This window comes from Anopheles nili, chromosome 3, assembly GCF_943737925.1.
Source record: "Anopheles nili chromosome 3, idAnoNiliSN_F5_01, whole genome shotgun sequence".
NCBI lineage: Eukaryota > Metazoa > Arthropoda > Insecta > Diptera > Culicidae > Anopheles > Anopheles nili.
This window is the reverse complement of record NC_071292.1, coordinates 23,709,359-23,731,804: the sequence shown is the minus strand read 5'-3', so window position 1 is coordinate 23,731,804 and position 22,446 is coordinate 23,709,359. Positions and strand designations below refer to the sequence as shown.

At 51.9% G+C, this 22,446-nt stretch overlaps 1 protein-coding gene across 1 annotated transcript in view; it reads left to right on the top strand.

Annotated features, from left to right (window-relative positions):
* Positions 1-313: 313 nt before the first annotated feature.
* The window catches only part of LOC128727350 (uncharacterized), a 56,744-nt gene continuing 34,611 nt past the window's right edge, over positions 314-22,446 (top strand). Inside the window, exons 1-3 of the mRNA XM_053821253.1 lie at positions 314-578; positions 664-847; positions 5,375-10,235. Coding sequence (XP_053677228.1) covers positions 314-578; positions 664-847; positions 5,375-10,235 — 5,310 coding nt within the window. The remainder of the gene's footprint in view (positions 579-663; positions 848-5,374; positions 10,236-22,446) is intronic.

Here is a 22,446-nt window from a genome sequence, read left to right as displayed (position 1 = left end):
TGCAGTTTGTGAAAAAGGTGCGGCTGTTTGAATCGTTTGTTGCAGATCCTTTGGAATCGCCGCGAGAGGTATTTGGGAATAGCGAAACTGTGTCATCCGAGCCGTTAGGTGTTTGCGAAAGCGTGATCTGATGAGGCAAAGATAAAACGCGCGCTATTTTGAGGTGTCACCCGGAACATCAAAGATCCATTTGTGAAAAGTACTTCGGCAGGAAATGCTTCGACGGATCGCTAACGCACACTCAGCTAACCACTTCTTTCCATTCATTTCTCCTCACAGGGTGCCTTCGCGGAAGATGTAGTTAGCGTACGGGATGGAGCAGAACATTTTCGACGTATCGGATGACATTTCGTTTCCGTGGTTACCGGCGTACGCCGAGGCAACGGAGGCGAACCCACTCAACAGCGCCAGCAGCCGGATGCTGGAAACGATCGTCGAGGAAACCTCCGACGATGACGACGGGCGTGATAAGGAGCAAAGCCATGGGCAGCAACCACTCAGCTGGTCCCAGTACGATCAGGTCTGGAGCTCCGGTGGCTCGGATGCGGAATCGGTGATACGCGTCGAAACACCTTCCGGTAAGGCAAACCATTGGTCCGGTGGTTTGAAGGGTTTCATTTTTGCCGGCTTCTTCTACACGCTTCGCTCGTTCTCTCATTACAGATCAAGACACAATGTCGGAGCGCGATTTCATCTGTCCTCCGAAGCGACGGAAGCAGGAGACAGCGTTCGGTGACGAGTTCCTTTCTTCCGATCTATCCGCCATCTACGGAAGACGGCCGCGCATTTGCGAACCGGACGGGCTGGATGGGAATGAATATTTCATGAAACGACACAATGAACAAAGGTACGTCGAGTTTTGGCTGCAAGCCCTGTCAGCGGGTGCGATAATTCGCGTTCTCCCAGCAGGCATTGGGAGCGGGCAAACGCGGCTGGTGGCAACGTCATTTGTACCGGGTCGGTTGACATTTTGGGATCATTTCTGTATTGAGCTTAACAATGCCGTTGGTGTCCCCCACATCTGGCCGAAAGCGTCTAGTTGGAGTGACATTTTAATGTCTTGGGATTTGTAAACAATTTGAAGAGTACACGGACGCCGCTCGGTGTAGACAAAGTGCGCGGATAATGGCTTAACCTTCACACGATGCGTCGAGGCGCGTGAAATACCTTTTACTTGCGTCGCTGCAGCAGCAGTGATCGGAAACCATTAGTAAGGATTAATTGGTGCTGCAAGGTTTACTTTGCCATTTTTGCTACCAGTCATTGTGGGGCTTTATTTTCGTATGGATACGAAGTCAAATAATTCACACCGTTTCTATTTAGTTCCACTGCGCGGTGTAGAATACCCCCTGAAACGCTTCGCGTCATTAACGCTTCATGTTTGCGTCGGGCTTTGAAGCGTGTTTTGTGCTTTTGGGAAGCGTTTACCCTTAGCAAATTTTGCAACGCTTGAAACGCTTAGAAAAGCTTTCAATTGAAAACAGGCTTTTCCATCGTAATTTTTATGTTTTAATACATTTTTATCCCATGTAAATGCGATAAACCTTTAGATATTATTTATCATTTGATAAAATAAATATTTGATTTTGTAAAACTCCATGAAATATCTTGTTGTAAGCATGTTTTTAAGCGCGATAGTTGCTTAAGAATTATTTTTTTATAAAACTTAGATTAGTTCTGCATTCTGTTATGGTTTCTAGCGAGTTTGTTTTTGTTATTAAGCCTACGAAACCTTATTGGTACATTTATCAAAATTCATGTTTTTAGAAATAATGATTTTGAATTCATGTCACGTGCTTAACAATACAAAGGATAGATTCTTACGATGGCTTTGGATTATTTTTTCTAATTCTCCTTCATGAGCATTATGAAGCTGAACCCCATTTACTTGTCTCATTTCCACAATGTCCTTGAATGTTGTCTTCAAACCAATCGCTGAACAGTACCCAACTCGAATCAATCAAAACGACTGTAAACAATATTTGTGCTAATTGAAACTTGAACAAATATACGCCCATCTACAATGGATTCGACCCACCAGCCACATATCGATCAGAATGGACGTCTGAACGCGAGAACTCGTAGCTGTTTCCAATAAATCTCCCAACACGAGCAGAGACAATGCCGATAATGAGACTACCGAGAAGTGAGAAATCGTTCTGTCTTGTCTCTCACGCTCATTTACGCTCTTCTTCGCCTTCAGCTGTAGCATAGCGAAGTGATCTCCCATCAAACATGTCCGATGGTGCAGCATGTTGAAGCATTAGCATCCGCACAGGGCAAGAGAACATAAACGATGGGATCAGACAACCGGGAAACGCCTCGAGCCGCCATAAACGACACGAAAGGCCGAACAGGCCACAGTTTAAGGGCTTTTTTGTGCACCACTCGAGTGGTTCCTGGGGTGTGATACATGGCTGCTAGCCGAGGCAACGGATTTCCTTGGCAACGGCGTTGTGGTAGCACTTTCTCCCCTTCGTTTGATCTCCGACTGCGAGCGGCGTGTCGTTCTGTCGGGAGCGGAAAAAAAATCATAATCAGGTCGTTAACCGCTTCCGCACGCCACTAAACCTTGGCCGAAGGGTTCAAAGGGACGATGGATGAAACATCAAAATATGCGACCTACTCGGATATGCATCATCGTGTGGATTACGCCGATTGGCCCCGTCCATCGTGCCCTTCCGCGGCACCTGGGCCGCGTGTTGTAAAGTAACTGTAAAGTGAATTTACGCGCGGAACCACAACCGACACTCGCGGAACCTGCCTGGGACAAAGCAAAACCCGCCACACCACGGTAGGATGTCAACTGTCAGCGATTATTAAAGGGTTGGCATTGCGGACAATGTGATAGTAATGCCCCCATTTCCAGCGCGAATGAGCATAAAATAGGCCCCACGGCTAGACAGCGCGTCGTCACTTGGTACTGACGATGCGTCTGGCTGCAGCTTTCTTTGTTTGCCGCTTTTAGCTCAGGAATGTTCATCGATTTTCCCAAGGGACGGCCCTCAACGGAACCTACGGCCCAGCGTTAAGACCTGTGGGGTGAACTGTAACTCCACAAGACAGCATTACATACGCGGTTCATTTTCGTATCGCCTTTCAAGCACACTGTGCCTTCATCACGAGTTAATTCCTTCTCTTTGACCACTGTCACCTCGCTTAATTGACTCCCGCGTGAAAACGCACCAAAAGACGAACGCATTTGGAAGCATTCAACAATTACCGGCATGCTGGGAATACATTCCGCCATTAAAGACGGGTTCATTCCATACGAACGGCCGAAATTACGCCCGCGCAACACATTCTTGGGTGTGTTATTTTTGGGCATCTTCAAACGAATCATCGTCCCAGCGGGAACCATAGCATCTGCTTTTTTCCATCGACCCGCACATTGCACTATGCAAATCACGTCCGATTACGTGCGTTGGATTTGCGATCGTGCAGCAGTGTTTGTACACAAACACACGGTGCAGCTCACAACGGGCCGTGATCTCGGGCCGAACCTAACGTAACCTGGCTTCGAATGTCGCACGTTCGTGAGCGCGTGAATTCGCAAGTGACTAAACGCTACGTCTGTGGAATGATAACACATCAGTCGGCAGACTCACAGAGCTTTGGTCGGGACAGCTGGCCGTATGCGATCGATAATGGTACGGAATTCCAATGCCAATGCCATCGCCTTAGGACATTTTTGTGTCGGTTTCCCCCGAGGGCATGCTGATAAGTCGTCACTAAGAAACCGCCCAGTGAAGGGGTTGGCAAGAAATGTAAAACAAACACAGCCAGAGTTGAGCGTCTCCGTAATCCATCGCACCACTAACGAGCTACTTGTGTCGAGACCCATCCATCCAGCAACGGAGCTGCAGATGGTTTATGAACGCCGGCGGGAATTAGCCGACGCGTGAATAACCCCCTTTCAAAAGGCGAGCACTTAGTGGACGAGGGTTGCTGATGTAGTAGAAACCATCCGAGGCCATCCATCTTGTGAGGCCTTTAGTGTGCAGTTGAGACAGTAGTCTAATTGTGTTACTGTCATGTTTTCTCGCAGGTGTATAAGTCTGCTCCCTGCCCAAGACAGTAGTGGGCCGGGAAAAGGGTGGCCTTCTAAATCAAAAACCAACCCCCCCACACTCTGCTATCGTACTAGGATTCGCGAAAAAAAAAAACAACCCCAACACACGAGAAAAACCAGTCCGCCCTAGCGAACGAGAGATGGAGGCTAATTTCGAAAGGCCCATCGAGAGCCGCGTTACTCTACCCCAGTCCCAAGCCAGAGACATTCGGCGTCTACGCCGCGATATCCCAAACAAAGACCCAACCGAGATCGTCGAGATCTTGCGCGCACGATCCCTCGAGGCATGTCAAAATCGCCGAGTAATTGGACCGTTTTATATCGTCTTCAGCCTCGCTGCGCCGCCAGAGGAAAACCGTCACCGGGGTGGTGTGATCTTTATAATGCCCTCCTGCGTCAGGGCGAAAGGTAATTTGGCAGCAGAAAGCATTTTTCGGTTGTGGGGGTTTATGCCGGGAAGGGAAAGGACCAAGGAAGGTGGTGCCCGAGCAACCGTTGTTTACATCAACCCGAAGCAACATCTCAACACACCACGCTCCAGAGTCCGCCAAATCCCACTTGAAGTCGGCAACAGAAGCTGGTTCGCCTCGATCGATCTTGGAGTGGTTTCGTAGAGGACTTGGTGGCGTGTTTCCCGGCCCTTGGTTTCTACGGGCGTGCGCGTGTGTGTGTGTGTGTATAACGTTGTGCTGTCAAACGTCCGATGTTGGTGGTGGTGGACGCGACAACAACGCCAACGAACGATCGCCGTTGCGCAGAGTGCTCGATCGCGCGCGCATATACACCATTTGCGCGCTAGCGTGAGTCGCACGCTGCGCAACGACGGACGCGCGTTTTGGGATCGCGGACACGCGGACAAAGGTGCTAACACGCGAGGGTGGCCGCTGGATCTCGTTAATCGACACCGGTTCGATATTTTAATCATTCCCGCGTTCGGGGGTACCGGCGAGAGTGAGTTTTCGGTTAAGGTGAAGGGTAGGATCCTCACGGGATACGGACCCTTTCGGGGGCTGGTGGCCTAAACGAGAGAGAGTTCACAGCATCCCCGGTTGGTAGTTGATTTCGAGAGTCGCACACGATCGGTTGCCATCGCCGGGTGTGGTGCGTCGAAAACCCGCAGTTCGAGCAAAACCTGCGGGATTCGTTCAGTGATTGGGTGAGACATGATCAATTCGATCAACTTCCGCTACCCTTGTGAGCTTGCCTACGTGAATAAAAGCTGTGTGTGTGGGTGTGTGAGTTGTGGCCATTGCTAATTTTCAATTTCCGTCTCTCTATTCCCTCTGCCCCGTGTGCGATTAGGTTGCGATTCGATGAGATTGGACATGATCTATTTACCGACTCGGATAGTCTATCGTACGCGTCGCTGAGCCGTTCGTCGTCACTGATCCAGTTCGAGTCGTTGGAACGCCAGCTACAGAATGAGACGACGGTGAACCAGCATCCACTGTCGGGATCTTCGCCGTCGCTGTACACAACCGAACCCATTGGGCATGGTGGAGAACTAGCGGGCCCTGGTGGCGTATCATCGATCGCCCGCGCCACAGATGCTCTAACAGGGTACGGTTACGGACCGGGTGGTTCAGCCCGCACGAAACCAGTCGGTGTGCCAACTGGGCCGGGTGGACCAGCCAGTAATCTGCTGACGACGACGAACCTCATTCAGAAGAGCATCGCTCAGACGGCGCTGAATATTAGCGATTCCGAGCTGTACTCGACGTCCTCCAGTGTGAGCAGCACCGGGAGCTGTAGTGGACCGGATAGTAGCAGCAACGCGAGCACTGGCAATAGCAGCAGTAGCAGCAGTAGCAGCAGCACGGCCAGCAGCAGAAGTAGCGGTTTCCGTTACACCGACGGTGGTGCAGGCATTCAGGGCACGAACGATCGTTTGGAGCGATCTCCTCGTGGTGTAGGAGGCACCACAACCCCAGAAGACACCGGTGACACCGAAGAGGAGCTACTCAGCGCCACAGTCCGGTGTCATTCAACGCGTTGTTCCGAACGGCAACGGCACGGTGGTCGAGGCATTTCCACACGCAACAAGAACTCGATCGAGAGCCTCAGCGAGGACAGTGGGTACTGTGATCACCTGCAACACGGTAGCGGCGGTAGCATGAGCAGTGGTGGAGGACTACGAGCGCGCTCAAAAAGTCTGACCAACTTCGGTTCAGCCGAAAACATCACGTTCACGTGTGGCAACGGTGGTGGGATGTTTCCGTCAACACTGCTGCCTGTTTCGGGATCGCTAGCGATGACGCCACAGCAACCGGCTCAGCAACACCACGAGCAGCAACAACCGCTCAGTTTGGATTGCATCGTGATGGAACCGCGCCACGTGGCGTACCACGAGAACCGCTTGTCGACGGTGTGTGACGTCGATGAAGAGGAAGAAGAGGAAGCCGAGGTTGAAGAGGAGGAAGAGGAGGAGGTGTTTGACGATGGATGCCGTGTGGCCAACTGCATCATGCCCCCGGTTGTCGTAGTGACAACAATCGATCGGCAACATCCGCCTGAACCGCGAACCGACCGGTGGACGAATATTAATAATGGTACAAAAATAGCGCCCCACAGCGGCAGCTCGTGTAAACAACGCCCAAACGAGGGTGGCCCCGGGTTGGGCACGGTGACATCGATGGCGTCGTCGTCGCGTTCGCAGGATAAAAATAGCCCGGTTAACGGACGGCGTGCTCGGATGCGACCGGTGCTGTCCCTTAGCGCACCCGATCTGCTCTTCGGAGCGGATCGTCACCGGCGGTCACGGCGACACACGGCCACTCGGGTCGCGTCCACATCCGCGGGTAGCGTCGAGCCGTACGATCCGATCAGTTTCACGGTGTCCAGCGTGCCGGAGTGTTTGAACGTGTACGGTGGTTTGCTGTCGGCTCGATCACCACACGGTTCGCTCGACAGTGTCGGCGCGTCTAGTGACCGGAAGGAGTTTCTGCGGCACGGTCTCGAGTACGGGTACGGTGGTGCACGCGGGGAATCGGTCGCGAGCAAGAACTTTAACCTGTACGACCTACAGCAGCAGTGGCCACATCATCCGCAACCGGTCGCACCGGTGAAGTGCAGCAAAACGGTGACGTTCCAAACGAGCGCGGGTAGTATCGCCAGTCCGGCTCGGCCGAAGCAGAACATTCGCGCTAGCTACCGGAATCTAACCGCACTTAACTACAGTGACGACGAGGAGGACGATCCGGTGTTTGGTGGCCGGCGAGGGCATGAGTACTATTTGAGCCGCAACACGTTCCGAACGAGTAGTGGCACGAGGCTTGGTGGAGGTGGGCGTACGACTCACACGGTCCCTACACGCACGACTCTTTTGGCGGTGCCGATGGAACACGGTCGAGGGTTTGGTGGGGTGAATTCCCTGTCGACAAGCAAGGATATGGTGACGGCTGTCGTCGAGGAAGAGCTGGCTGGTGAGGACGAAGAGGAAAGCAGCATCTTCCCGGTGGATCGCGATGAGAAAAGTGTGTTCAACTCGCTGCTGGAAGAGATGTCGGCGCACTTTGACCGCAATCTGTCGATCATCAACGATCAGGCGGAGGCGTACGAACCGATCGCGGCTTTCCTGCACGAGCAGAGGTCCACGACCGGGTCTTCCGGTGCGCGGTTACACCCCACGTTGGCGGCAGTGGCACCTCCACAAGCCCCACCACGACGTACCCAGATCAAAACCAACCCACACCATCCTCAGCAGACCGCGGGAAGTCCCTCGGTGGTGAAGGTGACAGCACCCTCGTTAGGAGCGCCCTCACAACCGGAAGCAGCCCACCGACGAGCTACTTTCGATCAGGATCCAACCAACTTGGTCACCTGTTATGCGGCCAGCCTCGAGCGGTGTACGTTCGATCCGACCGAATCGTCAACCATCAGCCTTGGTCCGGCGAGCGAGTCGCATACTGATGATCACATCGTTTTACCCCGGTACGTGCCAGTTCCGGTGAAGCGTGAGTTTGTGGCGAGTACGCCAAACCTGCACTACTACCACGGTGCGCCGAATGGTGACGTAGGTGGTGAGGATGCGCGGCTCGATCACCACAACTCACTGCGGAATGTATCGTCCTGTCGATCGACCGGTAGCATCCTTGCGACAGCATCCAGCTCACGGTGTGGCCTTTCAAAGGGCGTTAGTTTCTGTCCGATCGTGTCGGAGATTATCTGGAAGAGCACAGGTAGCTCCGATCTGGATCCGGATGACAATGGGAGCATTATATCGAACCAGGACTTCGAAATCGACATCGACGAAGATGATTTCGAGGTGGACGATCTCGATCACGCAAATTTGTTGACGCAAACGAACACCATCATCAATTCGAGCAGTGGCGACATCGAGCAGATCGAGCGCATCGAGCAGATGGCTGCGTGCAGCGTTGAGGCAACGTACGCAGCCACCCCTTCGGGTGATGATCGTGTGCGGCGAGGAGGACAGCAACAGCGCAACGATGTGTGCGAGCGAGACCACACGAACGGTGGGGTCGACGCGGACCGATCGCAGTCACACGCAGCCATTTTCGCGATGATCAGAGAAGACGACGGTTGTGCGAGCGCGCTGCAGCATCCGACGCTTGGTTTGAGCAACGGTGCTGTCGAGTTGAACACGGTGAACGGCGGTGTTGGTGCGGGTGTAATTATCACGTCCACGTCGAGTGACGTCCTGGCAGAGGGTGATCCTTACAGTGATAAAGTACCCGCTAGCGGTGGTGGTGTTGGTGTATACGATCAGCCAGGACTTGCTCCTAGCGGCAGGATGAGTGATCACAGTTTCGTTGGTGGTGGTGGTAATGGTGGTGTGGATGAGCGTAGAAATGGTGGCAATGGTGCGATGGCGAGCAAACAGCTAATTACTAGTGAACAAACGCGTATTACAAGCAGTGATGAGATGCAGCACGGTTTCAGAGCCACGGCAGCTACGCTGCCACCCCAGTACAGCAACAACAACAGCAGCTTGATAAAGAACTTCAAAAACGGCAAAGCAGAGAAGAAGGGCAAAACCTTCCTGTCGCGCATTTCGTCCGGTTTTCGGTTTTCGTTCCGCAACAAATCCAAAAAGGGCGCTGGCGTTGGAGGAGTAGGCACTCTGAAGGAGTCTCCCGGTTACGGTTCCGCGGTTACGGTCAATAACAACAACAACATCAACACGAAAGCCACCAGAGGCGGTTCGTCGTCGGCAAGCGGCAACGATAGCGCATCAGCCGACTTCATCTACATCCCGCTGAAGGACCCACGCAAGCCAGTCCGCCCAGATGAAACTCCAGCTTATCTGCAGCGCCAGAGAAGCGCTGCCGGTGTGACGGTCGATGACAGCTTCACCGGTGCGGAGGACGAACCGGACGACTGCGAGATTGCGGTAACGCGACCAGGCGGATACTACCGGTCCGACTCGAGCACGGCACTCAGTGGGGATGGAACCGGATCGGGTGGCAACCACGTGTTGAGCTCCAAGCCACCGCTGCCGAAACAACCCCCACGGGTTGTCGGTGTGTGTGCGAAACGTTCCAGCGCCTCTCCGGCTTCGCTGAAGCACGGACATGCGCAACGAGCCTCCGCGACGCCACCGAGGGACTCCGAGCACGTCGACGAACTCGACGCCTCGACCACGTCGTCCTTTTACCAGCGCCGTAGCCCATCGCGCCCTACCGAGCACCAGTACGTGGCCAACGGTAGCCACGGTAGTTCGTACGGTGGCGCGGACACGCACAGCATCGAAGGATCGCTGCGGGTCGATTACGGTGACGAGGACGAGTACTATTACGGTACCGGTGGCGACGGACACCCGCATCGGGGCAGCATCATGGGCAGCGAGCAGAAGATTGGGCTCATCGAGACCAACCTAGACACGCACGAGACCGTCATCTCGGGCAAGACGCGCTCGCTGATGGAGCTTGGCGGAGGTCAGGCCTATCGAGGCTACCATCAGCACTATCAGCAACACCTGCAGCAGCACCAACAGCCACATCAACAGCAGGCACGTGGTGGACTTCCACCCCACGGACACCAGCTGCAAGTGCACGATCCCAGCCAGCGAGCCGCGAACGGCATCAAGGATCACCTGCATCATCGGCAGGCGGCGGGTGGTGAGCATGGTGCGGGCGGTTCCGGACGACCCCACAAAAGCATGGAGTTCCTGTTGGACAAGGAGAACCAACGTAACGTTCTGGTGAGTCTCTGTCTCAAGCGGTTTTTGTGCTTCTTCGTCAACACTCGACTCGACCAAAGTTTGTGACCGGTGGGGGGGGATGGTTTCAAGGACCTTTTGTGGGGGGGGGGAGGCTGTGGCATCTGTCGCGTCGTCGTTACGGAACAATAAATCATCGAACTCTAATCGGGAAATCCAATCGGTGGGGACAGCATTAGTAGCCATGAGAAGCGGTCGATTAGTTGCTAGGAGTGTATTTGGAAGAGCTTTTCGCGTGGTTTTTCCTTCCACGTAACAAGCTAAGAGCGTATATCGTTTGTAACAATAAATTGAGGTCCTTTCGGAATCGGCTATCGAACAAGAAGCCCCTGCGGATGGACGCGTATCGCGATGATGATTAACTTCGTTCCTTCTGTCCCAGTCGAGAATGGAATGTTCATTTTTATACGCGTTTCGTACAATGTGAAAAATGTGAGACAGGTTTTTATTTTACGTTTCGAGAAGCAGACCCATAGGGAACACACGACGGGGAATATTGGGCAAAGCGTTCGGTGAAAGCGTCAGCCACAGATAGTGTGGATGAAATGGAATAGGAAAGCCTTTCAGGAGACGCATCCTCGAAATTCCTGTCCCTCTATTCACTCGTTTCGGGGCAGCAGATGTCGTCGAGTTTGGGCGCTATTGTTGTGTCGCCTGCCTGACGACCATCCGTAATGATCCACTCGGGACGTTAGTTTGGTATGCTGGTAGATGGAGGGGCGAAAAAAAAGGTCCTCACCAGTCCTCACCGGCACACGGTGGGACACATCCGGTGATAATTTTGACTTCCAGCGTGCCTGAGGTTTTTTCGTGGTGCTTGCTTTCCTCTCGAAAACGTTGCTCCCGGTGTACAGGTGGCTTATGTCACTGTTCCGGGATGCAGATAGGATAGTTCGCACACAAGCTTTCTCGCTAACAATGCGCGTTGCATTATCACAAATTGGCTTCGTCTTCGTCCACTTCGATGTGTGGTGCGCGTTTGTGGTCTCGAACGTGCGCCATTTTGCTTTTCGACGCACACAAAAGTTGGGACACTGACATTGTTTTGATGGGCGTTTATTGAGGCTCATAAATGCAGTGGCGTTCTCGGGAAAGGGCTTCTTTGTTTGAGATGGTTCCTTCAATAAACCCACCGCTGTGTTTGGTGGAATTTATGTCTTACTAAGCATTTTTCTCGCCGTATGTCTCGCAGCAAAGAGTTCGAGAATGGACCGTTCGAACGCAACCATCGAACGGGCCCATAATCGGGCAGGTTTATGGTAACAACGATAAAAAGAAGAACATTTTCCTCACGTGTACGAACAACCGGCGGGGATCGTCCATCTCGAGGCTTGACGAATCGGGACCTCGGGAAGCCCATCGTCGATGAAAATAAAAACAAACGATAATGTTTTTGTTTTGATCGCTAGCGGCTGGTGGAAAAGCGCCAGACCAGCGGAACCGCAACATCTGTTTCTGGTACGGGCGTTGGCGTTCCCCTGGTGTATGTTAGTGTTGGACGCGGTCACGCATCGTCCGTCTGCCGTGTCCGTGGAAAAAGCCCTTTGTCGGTGGTGGAATGGCGTCCAGGTGGAACGCACGCGGTATTGTAACGGCTCGTAGTTTTTTTCTGTGTGAGGTGGGCGCCTGGCTTCTGTCGAGGGCACGTTCTGAAGGTGGCTCACCACACTCACACCGAAAGTGGTTAATCTCCACAGGGTAGAACAAAAAGCTCGGAAAAATTCCCCTGCTTAGGTAAGCGATTCGAACGTGTCGTGTACATGGTTGTCTACCCGTCAGATTTTCGTGGGACAAAACTTTTAGGGCGTTGGTCGCGCCCTGCAACTGGGCAGGTGAGTTCTCGGGCTCTTAGCTACCTTCTGCCAGCTTAAATAACTCCGCATACAAAAGGGTGGTAAATGTGTTTAAGCTACACCGCCCCCTTACGCGCGCGTGTCTCAGATAAACCCTTGCTTGCGTTATCGCTACTTGCTCGAAAGTAAACCATCCAGCAGCATAATCCAACCGGGCGTCCTTCTCCGCTAAAGCAGCGCACATCAAACGCCCAAGAAAGGGGGCGTAAGTCTTCCCTTACGATGGAGCAAAAGTTTCACCACGACGCCACTGGCCAAAAAAACCCTTTTTTTATCATTTACCAGCTCGCCGTCGGGTGTCGGGTCGGTTTTTCCAACCCACCCGGCGAGGGATGGCGAGGTCAGTGGCCCGCTGGCAAACCGATATGGTTCCGTAGCGCTTCGCTCCGTCACCTGAAGCGTGAACTTTACGTTCCGCACGCGAACCCTACCGCGCGGTGGGTCGGCTTTATGCTAAGCGCAAGCGAAAAGGGCCCAGAGCGTGCTTTCGTGGCGTGGCGGGAAAGCAGAAAAACCGAAAAGGAGGAACGCACAAAACCGGATAGCTTCCGTTCCCATATCGCTGCAGGACCGTCACTAATTGAATTAATGTGCTCCAGTGTAACGGGATTGCGGCCCTTTTTTTTCCCTCCCGCCTTCCGCGTGGCTCCGTCCCGCAGCTCGACGGTCCATCACGTTTATCTGCGTTTTCTGCACAAGAGGTCCGTGGAGCCGTTGTTTCGACGTCGCACAATCGCAAAGCTGATTTTAAACTGTTTGCCCAAGGCAGGGTCAGGCGTAAGTTTCCGACTCGTCGTGGCTAGCCACCTCCCTCCTACTCCCCCTCGTGTGCCCCGATGGAGGAGTGGTTTTCGGTTCCAAGGGCATTTCCGTGTGTCTCCGGTTTCGTGCTTTTCTTTCGAACGCACAGAGGGCGTGTGTGTGTGTCTGGGTCTCCGTTTTTGTGGCGTTGTTTTTCGGAGGCCGGACGATAAAACACTCACCCAAGCCCTGGCGGGCCGTTACTCGCTGTCCGTTTTGCTACGTGTTACTTGCGACGAAATAGATCTCGAGTCGTTTCGAACGGATTGGCCGACCTCTCCCCGAGGGCGAATCCTGTGGCCGGGCAGGATGGGAAAAATCGATACCGCATCGATCGGCAGCTAGAGGGTGGTGAACGGGCTCATACCCGTCCGGTCTGTGACCGCATGCAATGGCACCGTCATCGTCGTCCATTTTCCGAGCTCGCTTTTCGCTGCACTCACTTTTCAAGCTGTGAAAATCTCGTGCACGTTTGCGACCGGAATCTAATTATTTCCTGTGCGCACTGACCGGAGCCCTGGCTGTCGCAATGGAATGTGTTTTCCGGCTGGGCTGGCACGAGTTTTCCTCGAGAGGGTGGTGTTCTGGGTCTGTCCTAGCTGGTTTGGGGGATTTTTTCAGGCACTTTAAACTTGCTTCCGGTGCATGCGTCTGATAGGGGATTCTGGGTGAAAATGTGCACCGACCATGTGCTGGTGCTCGAAATGGAGTAGATAATTTCATGATTAAAGGTACCTAATGGGGGTGATATAATGCGGCAACCCGTTAGTAGCTGTAGCTGCCAGTTGGGTTGATTAGCTTTCTTTTCGTTCATCATCCCCCAATCAACCACAGGGTGTGTTGATGATGGCTCTTTCCAACAGTGTCGTATTTGCATACGCACCCTTACGTAAGTGCTGGAAATCCACACACTCGCCTACACGACTCATTCTAGTGTCACACGATTTATGCGCTCTTGCTCGACCGGCTCTTTTCCCAGCTTGAGCATGATTTTCCAAAACACACGCCCAGCCTCCATGATGGAAACATCGTTCGTGCAACAGCGTGTTTTCGGTTGGACGTCGTTGCCAGCCGCAGGCGTTCGGTGGAAATATTTACGGACCTTTTCCCGTGCCGCGTGGCTTTTATTCTGGGCCTGGCTGGGCGCCACGTTCTAGAGAGCCTCTCGGTGGCTTTGGCTAAAAGTACAAACGGCTTCAAATCGAATTTACATCGCGTGTGCGCGGTGCTTCGCATATTTACCACAAAACCATGGGATGGATGTACCTCGCGCTGCTGCCATTAGGTTTTTCTGACGCCAGACGATGCTCATCTGCGCCACCATCGGCGGTAGTCACATCCGGACCGGAAACAGGATGTGCCTAGCGAATGGCTAATAATGAACGAAGCGCGAACCCTTCGGACGCTCCGTTGGCGATGCGCTGAGATGCCCAACTGTTGCCCGGTAAAGAGCGGAAATTGGGATGTGAGGCAACTGTCGTTGGCCCCAAAATCGGCGCCCGCCATTGCGTTTTGCTGACAGTGCCGAAGGAAAAGTTTTCCCAGCGTGCGCGATCAATCGATTTTGCAGCTCAATTGCTTCACCGTTTGCGTGCGGTGGCTGCGAATTACAAGGGAACCTTCGACCCCGAAACACAAATGGAACTTTTGGGGTGAGATTAAAACTTCCCTCGAGTGTTGAGGGCTGGGACCAGCTGGGGGTGGTTTGTATTTAAAGTTGTTTTTGCTCATCATGGAGCAGATAAATCATTTCGATGCTAATAATCCTTGTTCTCGTACAGGCGGGTTCGGGTTACCGTGTGAAAGCTGCAAAAGAAGAACGAGTTTCGCTGATGCGACAGGACTGTCTGTCTGCGATGCTGCGATTGTTTGCCTTTCTCGAGCGGTCGTCTCAAGGACGGTCGGGCGTGGGTTTTGGGGTTTAAAATTGAGTTTAGAAATCATTCGCACATTCGCAAGATAGTTGCGATGATCGTACTAATTGATTTTTAAGATTCTACGCGCCACGAAGGAAGTGGAAAATGGGTTGTAAGGGTGAGTTGCTTTGGGGAAGTTGTGAAGATATTTATATCTTCCTGCGGTAGATAGAATGATTGGCCATTATTTATATTTGGGTTCGCTTACGGAAGATCGGCCGTGGTAGGAGTTTGACTACGACGATTTACGGTTTTCGCGTGAAATCTGAACCTCAGATTAATCATAAAACTCTTCTCGATACGTACATCGCGCTTAGCCACTCAGGACCACGCCCGTTTCGTTAGTCAGGTGTATCTAAATTTGGTTCTTGGATAAAATAAATACACTCGAATGGGCTGCGCTGGAACGATATATCAAACAACTATAATTAAACGTCCCCATAGTGGGCAGTCGCCATGATTTTGTACCCATTTCGCGCTTGACCTAGGCAGCACGTGAACAACAAGAAACCCCACCTTCCACTTCGCAGGTGTTCGACGGAGTCACATTCCATCGAGCACGAGTGTGATCACCAACAAATGAGTGCGAAGTGCAATCACCAAGGCTACCTACGCGCCCTAGTCGGGGTGCAGTTGCATTGCTGTGGGAAAAACAACAAATAACACATTCCTAGCGCCTGCTACCTTGCACCTGCACTCGTGTGCCAGGCTCGAGATGGAGCTCGCTTAAGGTAGAGAGTCGTACAGTTGCCATCGTCCTGTTGTTTGCCTGCTCGCGAAACACCCGGTAAAACAATCGGGCGAATAAACAAATTAATTCTCATTACCGCGCTAAGATGTTGCTGAGTTGGGTGCTATTTTAAGAGCCTTCGCTGGGCTGATGTACTAGCGTTTCAGGCAAGTAAGATGAATGTTTAAAATGTATCTAACCTTGCGCAGGTCCACCTACCTGTGGTTAGTCGGTGTAGGGGGCGAAATCTGGCAAACTTCGGTATTTTCGGTATATGTATTTTTTCTGCAGTTTTTGGGACTCATTCTAGAAGCGTTTCTTATTTTTTTTCCATCACCTCAACCTGTCGCTAGGCACTGGTGAAAGAGTCCGCTTGCACGTGCACAGATCACAGGCTTCGGTTGGCCAAAAGCCAACGGACGGAACCGCTGAAATAGACGTTTTACTCCGCGCATGCTGCCATATGCGACGTTCGGGAAGCCATGCACAAAGGCACCGAGCAGCGAAGCATAAAGCAAGCGCCAAGATTACTGTCAGCAGGCAACCAGCTGGGTTAGAGGCGTTGGTTGCCTCGCCCTACGATGGTATGTGTGCTTGGTTGTGTACATAGGATCTCGCTTGATCTCCGTGCATCCGTTTGCCGGCGACTGACTCCGGTTTCACGGGATGAGTCGCTTCCTTCCAACGTCGGCACATCTTCCAAACACGCCAAGTCGATCGGAACAGAGACGAACTTCTCAGCACAGCATCCGCGGCTCGTTCCAACATGATGCTTGGGCTTTTCTTTTCTCCTTCCCATCGATCCGACAGTACAACATCTGTCTCGGAAAGGACACCGCGAAGGACGCGAAACGCGACGAGAGAACAAAGCGCTGTCTCACGGATTGGTTTACCATTCCAACCGGATGCCAACCGTGAAAGCGAAGCGGAAACGGATGCGGGCAACGGTCACACACACACTGATACCACCGGGATTCGGTTGGTGTGCGGATGAAAATTTGGCGCTTTCATCGGCGGTTATCTGTCGATCGAAAAGCGAGTTCGTTCGATTGGTGCCCGCGGAGTTCGATCGAAAATCGGTTCAATTAATCAAAACCCTTCTCACGCGTAATTCCGATGGCGTTGGCCGATGGGAAGGGTTCGAGTGGCTGACCTGCGCTGGTGTGTGAGATTCGGACGCAAGCTGGATGAATCCGTTGGTGCGCTTTTGGGCAATTTTCTCTCCCTGGTGGTCCTTCCCGTAGGCCCCGAAGAAGGCCGCGAAACGAATGAACGAACCGTTACCACCGTGTGTAGTGGCTGCTTGTGGGAAAAACGGTTGTTCGAAGCGCACAGAAAATAACAACGATTAACCTCCAAATGTAGTTTTTTTCGAGCCGAAAATATGCCTTCCTATCGAACGGTGAGATGTAAATATTCCACCAAAAGACAAACATTTGTTCGAGTCGAGTTTTTCTTCTGTTATTGCTACATACTTTCCCCGCATGTCGAGCTGGTGCTCCTGGTGCTTCACGACGCGCCTGTTTGGGCGTTGGTTTTGGAATATGAAAAGGGGTTTCTTTTTCCCCCGTTTTGGCGAGATGTTTCCGTTTTCAGTGCAGCCACACGCAGTGGGCGGTTTTTTGGAGCAACGAGCCGAAGTTTTGTAATCATATTTCCGAAGTCAAGCTGCGCGGTCGCCTCGTTTTGGGTCGACTATGTGGGTGCCTCTTCAGGGTAGGTTTCGAATAGGAAAAGAGGGGACTGAGGCTGAGCCCTCAAAACGCAACCGCACAAACTGTCATGGTGCCGGTTTGAAACGAATTTGGGTTTTAATTTGATTTGCTGCATGCAAGGGAACCACGGCACCAGGGTCGTAATTGTTCGAAAAGGATACTCGTTGACGCTGATAGGATTTTGTTGGTTTGTAAGAAACTATAATTCGGACAACGGAGCAAACCGTCGGCTGCAAAGGAAACGTAGTAGACAGTCTGAAAGCCAATGTTGAGCAAAATTGTGGCAGATTGTGGCACAAACGAGCCAACAGCAAAAAAAAAGCGATTTTATTATCGTGTCACCCACAAGGTGAGCAGGAGAATGCAATAATGTTGTCTGCCGAGTGGCCAACACAACAGCCCAATCGCGCTGGGTGGACCTTGAATGTTTCATTTTATTTCATGGGAGTGCTGGTTCGTCAGGTGGGCAGTTTCGGTATAGCCACCTTCACACACAATCTCCCGGGGGATTTTTGCACGCCATCCTTTCGGATTAATCCAACCTTTCCTGGGAAGGACGAGAGTCGGCTCTCCACGTGGTCATGTAGCGAGCCGACTTGGCGTTGAATTGGGTGTTGGATTCAATTAAAAGTTTTCTGAGGAAGTTTCTACCATTAGGTCCGCACTGGACCCTCCAATGGACCATCTCGGTTTGGCCATTCGATTGGCACCAACGCATTCCACGAACAGCTTGTCTTTGATGAGAGTGACCTTACTGGTCGCATTACCACTCGCTTTCGCAGAGCAAGTTTCGCAAGTAGAAGTTCATGCAAGGGATCTACAAAGGCTGTATTTCGAGCTTCGAATCCGTTGTTCATTTACAGCACGCTTGTCCGTTTGTTTCCAACGAACAATTCGCTTTCAGAGGGATGAAAAAACACACCGCTCAACAGCATTTCGCTTTCATTGCGGCACAGTTGATGTAAAACACTCGCGGTCTGCAAAACAACAACAAAAGAACACTCTACTAAACTATGCCACAGCCTCCGTTCGTTCGCTCGTCGGAATTCGCCTGTAAATTTTATTAAATTCTCTTCCCACCTGCGTGCTTTGCTCGTGGTTAGATTACGCACCACCACGAACCGCCGGCCGGACATGGCGCTGTATTTGCAACACCGGAACCAACCATTGTTGCGAATGGTGCTCTCGGGCACCAGTGTTTACAAAAACAAATCAAACCCGCCCAGGCCGGGTGTCACGTTGAATATTAAATTGCATTATCATCGTGGTCGGCGTAGCTTTCAGCCCAGGTATTCTCGCCACAGAACACTCGGAAGGCGCACCTTGGGTGCAGTCGCGTACAATGCGTGTGCGGCCTCTAACGAAATCATCAACCCAACAACGGCGTGACATCATCGGTGAAGCGTGTTTGGGTGGTGAACATTTTCTCTCGTCGGTGTGTGTGCGTTGCAACAGTTTTACCACAGGGGGGTTGTAACAACTGAACGATGAGCTGAGGGTTATCGGGGAGGGCCATCTGGTTGGTCACGCTTTATTTAAAAAAAAAAACGCTCGTCGCACGTTTGATTCATCCCAATTAGCATTGTGCAATTGCGCGCGGTGGTCTGGAATATGCGCTACCGCTGGGTTCTGGTGCTTCATCAACACTCTCGCGCGCATACACTGCCACAGGCGAGATCTGATCGACGAGCGCAATCTCTGGCCGCGTTGTATGAGGAGTATTTGCGCAGTTTGTGTTTTGTTGCGGAAACAAGTTTACGGCGGGAGTTGAAAACCCAGACAAACGCGAGTAAAAGTCTGTCTCCTCGCACAGAACACCGTACGGATGAGTCATATGTTTTGAAGTGGCTCCATCGTAGACCCTTTTTTGGAGGGAGGCACTCTTTCGTACATGTGATTTATTTTTACGACCCTCTCTCGCTCTTCATGCTGGCATCTTCAGCTGATTTGATGCAAGTTTCAGCTGACAGGGACACAAAATCGCCTGCCAGGGTGATGTCATAGGTCAAGGCTCACCGGTCTCATTTTGTCAGGCTCGCTCGAACAGACCTTCTAGGGAACGGGTTTTTGGATTTTTGATAAGTCTGCCAGCTCGCGCGCGTTTCACCATTCGCGCGATATGAAATGCGGTCGCGTGGTTTTTTTTTTGCGAGCCAAAGACCCAACTTGGAAGCATCGAGCAGGCGCTTATCTGGGACGGTCTGACTTGGCGGAACATAGCTCGATGAAACCGGTTTGGATAGGCCCCAGCAGTGTTTGTTTGTGCGTGCCTTTTTTTTTCTCTTCTGCCCAGCAGAAGTTAGTCTTTTTTCGCTTCTCCCGAGCCAGGATCAGCTTGATCATGCTCGCGTTGGCTTCATTCTTCATCTTTCGAGGCTACGCGCGAACCACTTGCAACGCGGGTTACAGTTAGCCCAGTTAGCTCTCAACAAGTGCTGGTGGTCGTTTTATTTCCCTCACGAGCTTCGAATGAATTTTTCATCATCCGCTGAAGAGCCGAGAAGAGCCGGGAAGAGCCAACCTTAATCATTCAATTCAAAGCAAACCGCTAGTGGACGCTTCCTGTCGTCGCGGTGGTTGGCCGTTTTTTCAGTTTTCCTCTGCGCCGCAAGCAGCTGAGCCGTGGCTAAGAAGATGCGGCACAATGACGGTGTCTGTTGTGCATGGGCAACATAACGCCACGACGGTTCCGAGCATTCCAAGTATTTCTCCCATCTCAAACCCGGCTACACGGTATCATTTCTTTCTCAATTCGTCAATTAAACACGCACCGCCTCGTAACGAAGCTCGCGACGATGTTGGCATTATTGGTCGCGGTCATTCACGATGCCCCAAATAATGGCCCCCTCAGCCATTGAACGGGTGCTGAGTCAGCGGCTGTGGAGTCGCCTCTTTCGTCCTCCACCGGGTTGTGGCGCTGGTTCCATCACGCTCCCGGAATCCGGTGGGGTGGGAATAATTTAAAACGAGATTCCATTCGTCTTGCGGGGACCGCGAGTGACGACGGCGTGTTCGTTGGGGACTTGGCAAGATGCCGCCATCACCAGCATCAGCAACAGTGACCCTTTGAAATTGCAACCGCCATGAGCCTGACGCACTGGATGAACGGAACCCTCTTCTTTCGTGATTAAACTAATTGCGCTTCCCATTACCGGAATCGCGGTGGTTGTGTGGCGTATTAGAAAGTTCAAGCTTCGTGCGAACAAATGCTGCAACGAAGAAGAAGGTGGAATGGAGATGGAAGCTCGCTGTAATGCTTTTTTGATCGTCGGATAATTATGGCATTATGAAAATGCTAAAGCTAATTTATCAAAATAGCACCCAAGACCGGCAGTACTCGGGGCCGGGCTTTTTATCACAGAAGTATTGCACGGGTTTTTTTTGTCAGATCGCTTCAATTTTGGCAGCTGCGATGATAAAAGCACTTGAGCGTGCATGTAAGCCGTTGCTGGGAGACTGCTTTAGAGAGGGATGTAAATTTTAAGTGGAATAGCATCACAATGAACTGACAGCTTTTTACGTAGCGCAGTGAGTTGAATGTTTGATAGACGTGACGTAGTCTCGTAGGTACCGTTAAAGTTGAAATAGATTCAGCTTGAAAATCAGAAGCTCAGCAGAACAAGATCGTGAGGCGATAGGACGCAGAAACCTCCATTTAGTGTGAAATGAAAAGGTTTATTCTCTTGAAGTAAACACTGAATCATGCTCTCAATATTTATTGCATTGTGCTGGAAGCTACTTTGCATGATGGTTTGATTAACGACCCTCTTTTTTCTGTTTCTTTTCAGGTGAGTTACATTAAATTCCTTTGAAAATAACACGAATGGTGAGTCAAACTAAGCGCTTAGTGTTTGTTATTGCTTGTGCCGCGACTAAGAAGGTCATTTGCCTAATAGCCCTGGCACCGCGATAAAATGATTTGCAAACGCGATCGCCTGTCTGTCGTGTTGTGGGGTGGTGCTATTTTGCGCAGTAGCGCATGCAAATTCACACATGTGCGCTGTTCCACACAACCCACTGGAGTTCGGTGGGTGATAAGAATAAATTTACGATCGTGAGACCGAGCCCTGATATCGAGGCCATGACCATGGGCAATGACACGAGCGTGTGTCTTCCGCGTATCGATCACTCTTTCAGTGATCAAGTCTCCTAGTTTGGAGTATATCCATTGGGTGGGAACTCGCATTAAAAACCGGTGAAAAACATAAGCATGGCGCCTCGTAAGAAACTGCCGAAAAAAGGAAGGGTGAATCGCGTGTCTCACGCGTTAGTCACACGTCAATTGTCACCGTGCAATTAATGCGCTCGGGGTCGTCTAGGACGCGCAGCTCGTGGCGCTATTTTTGGAGATCACAACGGCGACGAAGACGACACCGAGGACGACTAAACAACGCAGCTCGGCGGAACGCGATCGAAAATCGTTCGCAGCAGATGCTGCCGATATCGGTTTCCTTCCTCCAGACGGACGAGTACGGGGAGTACTCGGTCGTCTCGTTTCCATGCTACTCTAAACCATTCGTCAGACAGACTTTTCCCTGCTCTGGGTTTATTTATACTGGATGCTGGAATTCGGCATCCGTCCCTATACTGCTGCACCAAGACTTCACGCCTTTTATCTGCCCGCCCCGAACCACGAGTAATTGAGAAGCCGGGCGTCACTGCGTTGCAACGTGTGCGCATTTCCGGTCCGGGTGTTGTAGTCAAAAATAAATCGTACCTCGAGCGCGAGCACTGCATCGTCGCTTGCATCGATCGACGTGTGAGACGGTACAATTGAAATGAAAATAATTGCCATCATTATTCGCGCTTCTTTTGTGGCTGTGTGCGGAACACACACCGTACGTCTTCATCGTCGTCATCGTCGACGTCAGTCATCGTCCGTGATCGTTGGGTGCTAGGGAGGTTTGCTATCGAGTCCATCTTAACGAGAGACACGAACCGAAACTCTCCTTTCACCCAATTGACGTAATTGAATCGATGTCACGAGGGCGTCCGGATTCGTTATCCAACCACCCAACAACCCAAACGACGATACCACCCCGGGGCTGGCATCTCGGTCGGCGAAAGGGACGCAAAAGACGGTGACTGTGACGACGCGATCCCGGCGACCCAAAGGGACATCATCGACATCTTCGCGCGGTGATAAGTGTCGATTGTTCGAGCGATGTCGATGACTAC